The sequence below is a fragment of the Emys orbicularis genome, chromosome 8 (genome assembly GCF_028017835.1).
Source record: "Emys orbicularis isolate rEmyOrb1 chromosome 8, rEmyOrb1.hap1, whole genome shotgun sequence".
Lineage (NCBI taxonomy): Eukaryota > Metazoa > Chordata > Testudines > Emydidae > Emys > Emys orbicularis.
The window spans coordinates 110,871,641-110,881,649 of NC_088690.1; the positions used below are offsets into that span (position 1 = coordinate 110,871,641).

Here is a 10,009-nt window from a genome sequence, read left to right on the forward strand (position 1 = left end):
ATATTTCCATTTCAGGTGGGTCTATTGATGTGTGTGCTCCCCCCGAGCCCCCAAATCAGGGTGAAGGTGACAGCAGGACACACACCAAAGCCATGGTGCATTTGCCCATGATGTGGTTCTGTCCAAGCACAGGAAGCACTCATGTGCCCAGCCTCACCCTCCTGACCATGGCCAGGACAATGCAGGGAGAGAGAGAACAGTTATTTGATCTGTCCAGCTTACATATGGTTGATTCTCTCAGCAGCTGTGTGCAGCTCCCTGACCTAACCAGAGTTCAGTTGTCAGGGCCCAGAACAGTTTGGGAGGCATGCAAAGACACACAAGTCTGCATTGATGTTGGTGTCGCTTGTTTCTGGGGGAAGCTATCCTAACTAATCCTCCTGACAGTGGCTCTCAAACTTCTCCATGCTAATGGAAGAGGCACAGTGTGTTATGACCCCGAAGGGTCCATTGATGGTTCTCACAGGCACTTTCTGCAGGACATCCTAAGACAGCAATGACAATCACCACCACAGCTATTATATGATTTTTGTCTGTATGCAGCTCTCCAGACCAGACCCCCACATAACTGATTACTCACAGTATGAGCCTCACCTGTATCTTTGCAAGACTTGTTCCTGCAGTACCTGGAATGGTTAATTCATGCCCTGTAGTTCTTGTTGTGGGGATCTGGCTAGGTTCTACTCAGTCCATGACCTTCATCCATTTTTCTGTCCTTGCTGGGCATTATAGATGCTGTGAAATCCGCCACTGACCCAGTAGCCCGGTCGTATTCTTTGGAAAAAATGCCCTTAAGCAGCAATTCCTTTTAGAATGACTACCATTCTAGCACTCCACCTCCTCGTAGATCACACAGCTGCCCTATTCATATCAATGCAGGTTTAGAAAACTTTATTTTGTATTATTATGCTGGAGGATGGTGTTCGCTGCCAGCAGGCATCTCTGATCTATGCACAACCACAGACCTCATTGCAGAGGACGGGCCTGCTAGCCACCTTTCATTCAGCCTAACTTGGGGAGCAATTGAATGCCGCTTAGTTTAGTGACAGCTAAAACCATAGAAGTCAACACGCAACGCACGGAGCAGTGTGGGAAGGCTGGAGTATAAGCTGCACCATGCTAGCGCAGAGGTTTCCCTGAGACTGACAGCAAAATTCAGGGGGCAGGACATTGATTTGATTGCACCTGTAGCTACGTCTACACTACGGGGGGGGGGGGGGGATCGATTTCAGATACGCAAATTCAGCTACGGGAATAGCATAGCTGAATTCGACGTATCTGATCCGACTTACCTCGCTGTGAGGACGGCGGCAAATCGACCGCCGCAGCTCCCCCGTCGACGGCGCTTCCTCCTACCTGGGCTGGGTGGAGTACGCGCGTCGATTCGGGGATCGATTATCGCATCCCGACGAGACGCGATAAATAGATCCCCGAGAGATTGATTTTCTACCGCCGAGCCGGGAGGGTAGTGAAGACCAGCCCTGTGTGTGTCTGCACATGAGAGGTACAACAAAGCAGGGAGAAACCCAGAGCAGCATTGTAATAGTGTAGTGGGGCTCTAGGAAGAAGCCAAGAGAACTTCTTTTGGGAACAGGAATAGCAAGAGGCAGACTTGGATTTCTGAACAAGGACATTGCCTCTTGTTTATTTGTACTGCGTTCAGGTTAACAGGACATTGTACATTTCTCATTAACAGGGATTCACCATAGAAATACCTGTCATCTTCTCCTCCTAACAACCAATCCCAGTAAGGCCCTGAATATTGGCTTGGTGCAATGGTACTTTGCTTTGGAACTTCTTCCTTTAATTCACATATTCGGAGTAAAAGAAACATTCTGTAGCCATCTAATCCCGTAGTAACGAACACTTGGGTTTTCCTGTAAGTCTAGCATATTCACAGGTACATCCAGAGCACAGGGTTCTAGAAAGCAGCGACATAGCCGGGCCAGACAGATTCTTTGTCTATAACTGCTATAGGAGACTTCACTTCAAACTTATTAAATCTTCTGTATAAAAAATGGTAGTAAGTCATTGGTAGTCAGATGATCCAAAGCCACCCTTCACTGGACACCATCAGCATATGGGGAGCTTTGGATACTCATTCTAACCCCTTATATTTCAAAGGAAACTACCTTTATAGTACTAATTGTGCCCAAACATCCTATGAAATGAAAGAATATGTTTCAATTGCTTAAACTCTTCACTCAAGCACCTTCTGACGGACGCTACAGAGGCAGAATGCTCTGTAGTGCACTTTCCAATGCAATTTTTTTCCAACCATTTTCAGTATAAATTAGGGTTTGTCTAAACTGGAAAAGGAGATCAAGGTTAAGTAGAAGGCTAACATAGATTGGGTAATCCTGACCGAACCATGACCTCTCTTCCTAAAATAGACAAACCTTACACCCAATAACAACAATGGACAATTTTGCAAAATTAAAAAAAGGCAGTTTGTTAAATTAAGTGAGGACATGAAAATGTTGTCCAGCAGGAGAAACTCCTTTTTCCAACTCTGTCATCCCAACAAATGACTATTTTTAATTTCCCAATCTGACAAATAAAAAGGAAACTGAATTCACAAGAAAACTACATTACATCAAATAATATGAAGGAGACCGGCACTGGCTCCAAAACAATGGTGGATGGTAGAATATTTTTGATAGTTCTCTGCCCATTTTCCCCTTTTGCTTAGCTGCATTGCATAGATATCAAAAAAGTGATTATCCTAATATGTACTGCAGAATGGAAGAGGAAAAGGAGACAGGGCTAGAGAGTTCTTAGGAGAAAAATCAGTATTTTTTAATCGATTCCGTAGTTTTTATCATTTAAATTACCCCAAAACATACCTCAAATTATTAATTTTTTGATTAAATATAATTTTGGCTACTTCCATGTGGTGGAACATAGATTGATCACAGTATTTTTGCAGCAGATTATTAATCATCCAGGTAAGTCTATAGGTCACCAAAAATTTTTGGAAAACTCCACCTGCTAAACTGCTGTAATGTTATTAAACAAACACTCAAGTAATGGGTAATTACAATGGCTTACTGGACAACTTCACAGGACCAGTGCATCTTTCTCTTCAACAGGGAACAAGGAGTGCAGTATTTCCAGAATGCATTTTTAAATGTGTTTGAGCCCAAGACTTTAAAAGGTATTTATCAAGAATGGGCAGGGGGCAGTAAACAAGGCAAACCATCCCATAAATCTGTTGACCCTAACCATCAATACTGTTTGATGCCCATATAAAGATCTGATAGCGTATTATGTGATCCTAGGAGTGGTGTTATATTTTTAGAAACGTTAGGACTCAGGTAGAGTAACTGCAAATGTTTCCCATTAGCACTTTAGAAGGCATATCATTAAAAAGGTTAAATTACACAGCATAAGCTGAAAGCCATCTTGACCTCAGATAAGAACAGTAGTTTTCAGTTATTGCTCAATTGTTTCATTTTGTACAGCCAAATGTGGCTAGGTGGCCAGATTTTGAAAGATTTTTCGATAGGACTTAAACACGTATCCTGCTTAGGAGGTGCTTTTGAAATTCCTACTAGCTGCCTGTCTGGATCTTTATGCACCTGAATACCTTTGTAAAGCTGGCCCAAGGTTTACTTTTTTCATTTTTCTGGTGGAATCTTGATGGGAAATGCTGCTTTCTTCTCATCTCTCCTCAAAGGTTCAGTAGTGACTATATAAAATGTCTGTTACTAGATGAGAAGCTTTATTGTATGATCTTAAAATTACACACATCACTTTTTATCCCCCAAAAATTTCAGTAATCATGTTACATGACTGCGTACTAGATTTCTTAGAATTAAATTAAATCTTGACCATAGATTTAAATTAACAAAACGTATTTCTGAACCACCCATCTTAACATTTTCTTAGCTAAGGAGTTAGAGTAGTGCAAAATTGTTATTTACAGCTTCCTTGAAACCACTAAGCATAGACAACCTTTGAAACCCAAAAGAGATATTGGGCACTTTAATAAATGAGCAAGTATGATTAGACATACGCCATTTGGTTTTGAACCTTAAATGTCAAAGTTCAGGATCTAGTCATTCTTGTTAGCTATAACCAAACACTTCCAGACCTCTCTAATCAGGGTTAAGAACTAAATAAAGAGCTTACCCAGATATTCATTTTATACAGAAAGCACAGGTTAATAGATTCTTCAGTTGAATTACCTTTATTTCAACACTATCTGCTACAAACTTATTAAAAGCATTGTTTAATTTCAGCAACTGTCCACAAGATAAAGATCGCCATGGTGACTGGTGACTCTACTGGCAGAGGCAGCAGAGGTGGGCATGGGCCTCAACTCACTACAGCAATTGAGGCACTTCATCACTGCTAGCAGTGTACTTTTGTGATTGAAGTGTGTGATCCTGCTCCTACTGAACTTAGTGTCAACATTTCTCATTGACTCCAATGGGAGGAGGATCATGGTTGAAGGTCTTCATTTTACAACAGTGTCAACCTAGGAAGTTTTTGCATCCACTAGAATTTGCACCAAAAAATATATTATGTACAACTTCATTGAAATGACTTGAATCCGTCATTAAGCGCAAGATACAGTGGGTGAAATTTTTAAAAACAAAGCATTTAATCAGAGACAAGTCTCAAGGGGTTTTGAAGTCTGAAAAGTCTTTTCATCTGTTTGCAAAGGTAAGTTTTGATTTTAAAACCTTCCTGTTTTTCCTGCCTGCATGCTATTAGAGGATAAGTGGGTAGGAGTAACATGTATGCTTCTCTAGTTTCAGTTGGGAAATAGTACTCAATGATGTTTCATTTCAAAGGGCATGGATATTGCACTGACATTACTCCCTGAAAGTCTATGATGTTTCTAAAAGGAACAAGAGAAAAAAAAAAAAAAAAGGTCATGGATATATACTAGTGCACACACGGAATCTAGCATGTGAGAAGGATAAGGGGAGGCTGCAACATTCTGAAAAATAGATGCACAAAAAGGTTTTGTTGTTGTTGAACAATTGTACTGTACCAGCGCCTGACTCACCTCTCAGTCACTGAAAGGAATTAGATTAGGTTTCATTCAAAACAGACTGTAAAGTCTTTGTACAAATTGCTGGGATTAATTTGTTAGTGCTCTCAAGATGAAAATAATGAATACTAAAAAAATATTGGTTAAATCCTCCTGTCTTTACACGGGGCTTGATTCTGTGTCTTGATCCTGGCTAAGAGGGAAGTGGCGAGTGCTCTCACTTCAGGTATTTTCAGTGAACGTGCACATTTAATAAAGAGTTAGCATTTAAAGAATATTCCTTGTTATGTTTAAAGGAGTGAGTATCTAGGAATCTCCTGTTTTAAAAGAATTACTGCTCATTAGTCCTTGGAAAGTTTAAATCTATTTTGTTACCAGGACTGTCTCCTGCACAGAGTTTATTGTAGAGTTACTTATGAGTGTTAGGCTACCAACACTAAATTTTTAAGCCACTAAAGTGAGCATTCTTTTAGACAATTATATTGACTTTACAAAACTAAAAAGGAGAGAATTAAATTTTGACCTACCAACATTGTCAGTAATAATAATAAACCCATCTTTTATACCAGAATATAGTTTTATAGTTATTTACCATAACATTTTTACAAGGTACCTTTAACTTATTTGAAATTGTCAACTCCAGATTCCCTGCAGAGACTGATCTTTTCTCAATCCCATATTTCATGGAAATTCATAAAATAAGTGCATCTATAAAACCAGCAAATGAGTGATTGAAAATATAATAAAGCCACGGAATAAAGCTTACTTCAACTGACGTGATGCACTTGTTTCAACAAAATAGTATAAGACTTATTCTTTTTTGTTCTGAACAGCACACCATACAAATTGCATCTACAAAATATCAAGCAATGCTTCTGTTTGTTTGGTCACCTGCAAAATCCTTACCTAGGACTACAAAAATAAGACTTCTGGGTTATTTTATATACACTAAATTCCGTGATTGTTTATTTACATAGACACCAAAAGCAGAAGAAAAATAAATCAAAAACCCCACACCATATGACCTCTAGCATCAAGTCCACTTCTTGCCTCCAAGAACTTTATACAATTACAAAAGTGTCTTTTCATGTCATTTCATCAATAATGCTACACATAGCAGCATCTTTGTCTAAAACCTGATCTTTCTTGCAGCCAGCGCTCTCTCTCTGCTGTTCATTCTGTCCAATACAACTGTTGCGGTCATCAATTTCCATGGGTTCAGTTTTTAACCTCATCCCTCCCTCTGAATGAGGCAAATCGTCAGGTAAGGAGGCCAGGCAGTTCTGGATCATTTCTACAACTCGCTCTAAATGCTTCTGAAACCTCTCAGCAGTCTCCAAACGCTGACGTTTCTGCACCTCCATCATAACCCTTAGCGTCTCCCTGGCTTGGTGGGGTCGATATTCATTTATAAGATGATGGACATGGACAAAAAGCAGTTTTAAGTCTTCCAGTTTCTCCTCCCGTTTTATGCTGCCTGGGCTCCTTATCAAGATATCCAAGAGGTCCAAAAAGTTTATCAGGATAGACATATTGAGTTTCCTTAGTTCCTTTTTGTGGTCAAACTGCATGGGATGCAATCGTTCAATGCCTTGGCTTTCCAAGGGTCGAATAATGAGATCATCACACTGGAATTGGTTACCAAACATCATGTAGCTGTCTTTCACAGGTGGTGGAGGCTTAGGGGCTAGACCTTTCCGAATATTTTCATCTGTATATTCCTTTATATACTGCATTGGAGGTGGAGGGAGAGCACTCACTTGCTGAGGTTCCCCCATTGTGGCGGATGAAAGTACCTGTGGAATAACCCATAAAAATGTAGGATTCGGCTAGTTATAAATTAGTTTTACAGCATATCTAAATATAGTTTAGAAAGCTACCCCTTTCAGCAAATGTGATGTGAGGTCACTGCTAGAAAGATACCACCTGTCCCATCAAGATCTCTTGGCTTTCAATATTAACAGTGATTTCTTTAATAACTTCTTATGCTGGCAACTACAGGAAAATGGACTACTATAAATGCTACAAGATACATTTTTACAACCAGCGTTGTTCTTTAGATCCAAATTTAGTATTTACCAACCATGGTAGGGACTGGTCTATCAAAATTACAATCTGAAGTTCTCTGTTTATCCACAGAACAGGTATAGCAACATTAGAAACAGAGCAAGCTTTTCTCCCACTAGTTAATGTACCCTGGTCTCAAAGGGCTTCTTGAGGTGAAAGTAGGGTTCAGGCTTGACACTCATTCAGCGCTTGGGATCTCTGCTCGGCCTGTAGATGAGGGTGCTATGTTTGGTGTTTTTTGAGAGTCAGACACTTGTCCACTACAAACGAGGCAGAAACCTTCCTAAATTTCACACAGGCCAGTAAGCAGCCGTCAGATGTAGGCACTTTCCATTCCTGCCACCTTAAGCCACATCAAAGATAAAAGGCTCCATCATATCCATTACCAGCCCCCTGACCACACAGCCCCCAGCTTTGGAGGAGTCACTCCAAGGATCAATTTAAAAACAGACACAGCATAACTCCCCTTAAAAAGACAAACTTTAAACCCTCCCCTTTATAAGGATCCCAAATGAGGGAGTATCCCCAACTCTCATCCTTGCGAGTGAGGCTAGGGCACTGAGTCGACAACATGCCACCCTGAAATGGTCTCCCCTGGGCAGTGACAGGCCGCCCCCATCCCCAGAGAGCATCCCCAAGCCCTTGTCAGCAGGGAGCAAAGCCCCAGCCCAGGGAAGGGTGGTACAGGGGTTAGGGCATTCGCCTGGCACCAAGGACACCCGGGTGTAATCGCCCACCTCTCCACTCATTTCCTGCCTGACCTGAGGCAAGTCACTGCACCCCTCTCTGTGCCCCAGGCTGCATGCGGGGGAGTGAGGAGAAACCACTAGAGGTTGCGAGCTGCACAGTGCTTCAGGCGCCAGGCCCTGTACATCTTAGGCGGGCCCCAGACACAGCTGCCAGGTACCTGCCTGGGGCCATGGGTGCGTGTGTGGGGAGGGCGGCTGGGCTCTGTGGTGCAGAGGGGAGGGGGCGGGCTCTAGGGTGCCCAGAGGGAGCCATTGGGGGGGGGGGAAGGGAGAGAGAGAGAAAGGTGGCTGGGCTCTGTGGTGCAAGGCGGCGGGAGGAGCAGGCTCTGTGGTGCCCCAAGGGATGGGGTGGGCTCTAGGGTGCCCGGGGGGGGCGGGCTCTAGGGTGTCCAGGGGGAACAGGGGGGCAAGCTCTGGGGGGCCCGGAGGGGCGGGCTCTAGGGTGCCCGGGGGGGCGGGGATGAGCTCTGTAGTGCTTGGGAGGGAGGGGGCTCTGGGGGACCCCAGGGGGCGAGCTCTGTGGCGCTTGGGGGGGCGGGGGTCTCTAGGGTGCCCGGGGGGGCAGGGGTGAGCTCTGTGGCGCTTGGGGGGGGCGGGGGTCTCTAGGGTGCCCGGAGGGAGCCGGGGGGGCGAGCTCTGTGGCGCTTGGGGGGGCGGGGGCTTTGGGTGCCCGGGCGGGGGGGGCCGAGCTCTGTGGCGCTTGGGGGGGCGGGGCTCTGCGGTGCCCGGGCGGGGGGGGGGGGGCTCTAGGGTGCCCGGGGGGGCGGGGATGAGCTCTGTGGTGCTTGGGAGAGGGGGCTCTGGGGGACCCCAGGGGCCGAGCTCTGTGGCGCTTGGGGGGGCGGGGCTCTCTAGGGTGCCCGGGGGGGGGCTCTAGGGTGCCCGGGGGGGCGGGGATGAGCTCTGTGGTGCTTGGGAGGGAGGGGGCTCTGGGGGACCCCGGGGGGCCGAGCTCTGTGGCGCTTGGGGGGGCGGGGCTCTGCGGTGCCCGGGCGGGGGGGGCTCTAGGGTGCCCGGGGGGGCGGGGGTGAGCTCTGTGGCGCTTGGGGGGAGGGGGCTCTGGGGGACCCCGGGGGGCCGAGCTCTGTGGCGCTTGGGGGGGCGGGGCTCTGCGGTGCCCGGGCGGGGGGGGCTCTAGGGTGCCCGGGGGGGCGGGGATGAGCTCTGTGGTGCTTGGGAGGGAGGGGGCTCTGGGGGACCGAGCTCTGTGGCGCTTGGGGGGGCGGGGCTCTGCGGTGCCCGGGCGGGGGGGGCTCTAGGGTGCCCGGGGGGGCGGGGATGAGCTCTGTGGTGCTTGGGAGGGAGGGGGCTCTGGGGGACCGAGCTCTGTGGCGCTTGGGGGGGCGGGGCTCTGCGGTGCCCGGGCGGGGGGGGCTCTAGGGTGCCCGGGGGGGCGGGGGTGAGCTCTGTGGCGCTTGGGGGGAGGGGGCTCTGGGGGACCCCGGGGGGCCGAGCTCTGTGGCGCTTGGGGGGGCGGGGCTCTGCGGTGCCCGGGCGGGGGGGGCTCTAGGGTGCCCGGGCGGGGGGGGGATGAGCTCTGTGGTGCTTGGGAGGGAGGGGGCTCTGGGGGACCGAGCTCTGTGGCGCTTGGGGGGGCGGGGCTCTGCGGTGCCCGGGCGGGGGGGGCTCTAGGGTGCCCGGGGGGGCGGGGATGAGCTCTGTGGCGCTTGGGAGGGCGGGGCTCTCTAGGGTGCCCGGGGGGGGCTCTAGGGTGCCCGGGGGGGGCGGGGATGAGCTCTGTGGTGCTTGGGAGGGAGGGGGCTCTGGGGGACCCCAGGGGCCGAGCTCTGTGGCGCTTGGGGGGGCGGGGCTCTCCACGTGCAGGCCCCTCGGACGCGGCGCTCACCTGGTGCCTCGGCGGCTGCTCCCCTGCCCGGCCCGGCCGCAGAGATGAGCGCAGCCTCCCGCCGGCCCCCACCGCTCCGTCCCGCACTCACTTCCGGCGACCGCTGCGCCCTTCCTTCTCCCATTGGCTCGCAGGGACCGCCGTGGGGCGGAGACGTCGCCGTTTGACTGGCTCTTCCCAACGCCAGTAACAGACCTGCCCCGCCCCTTTGCCGAGGCAGCGCGGAGCATGCTGGGAGTGGATGCCAACGGGGGAGTGAGGGAGCTGTGCTTGGCGCGCATGCGCACGGGGTGTATGGCTCAGTATCCCTCTCTGGGGCCATCTCCACAGGGCAAAGGGCAG

General features: G+C 48.5%; 1 protein-coding gene across 1 annotated transcript; it reads right to left on the reverse strand.

The window, feature by feature from the left end:
* Positions 1–5,422: 5,422 nt before the first annotated feature.
* Positions 5,423–9,721, reverse strand: MED7 (mediator complex subunit 7). The gene is made up of 2 exons (XM_065409493.1): positions 9,668–9,721; positions 5,423–6,801 (listed from the first exon to the last, which is right to left on the reverse strand). Exon 2 carries the CDS (start codon positions 6,781–6,783, stop codon positions 6,091–6,093), a length of 693 nt encoding a protein of 230 aa, XP_065265565.1. The 5' UTR covers positions 6,784–6,801; positions 9,668–9,721; the 3' UTR covers positions 5,423–6,090.
* Positions 9,722–10,009: the final 288 nt, after the last annotated feature.

Excerpts from the sequence above, each read along its gene's own strand:
- MED7 (XM_065409493.1), bottom strand. The coding sequence starts at position 6,783 with ATGGGGGAACCTCAGCAAGTGAGTGCTCTCCCTCCACCTCCAATGCAG.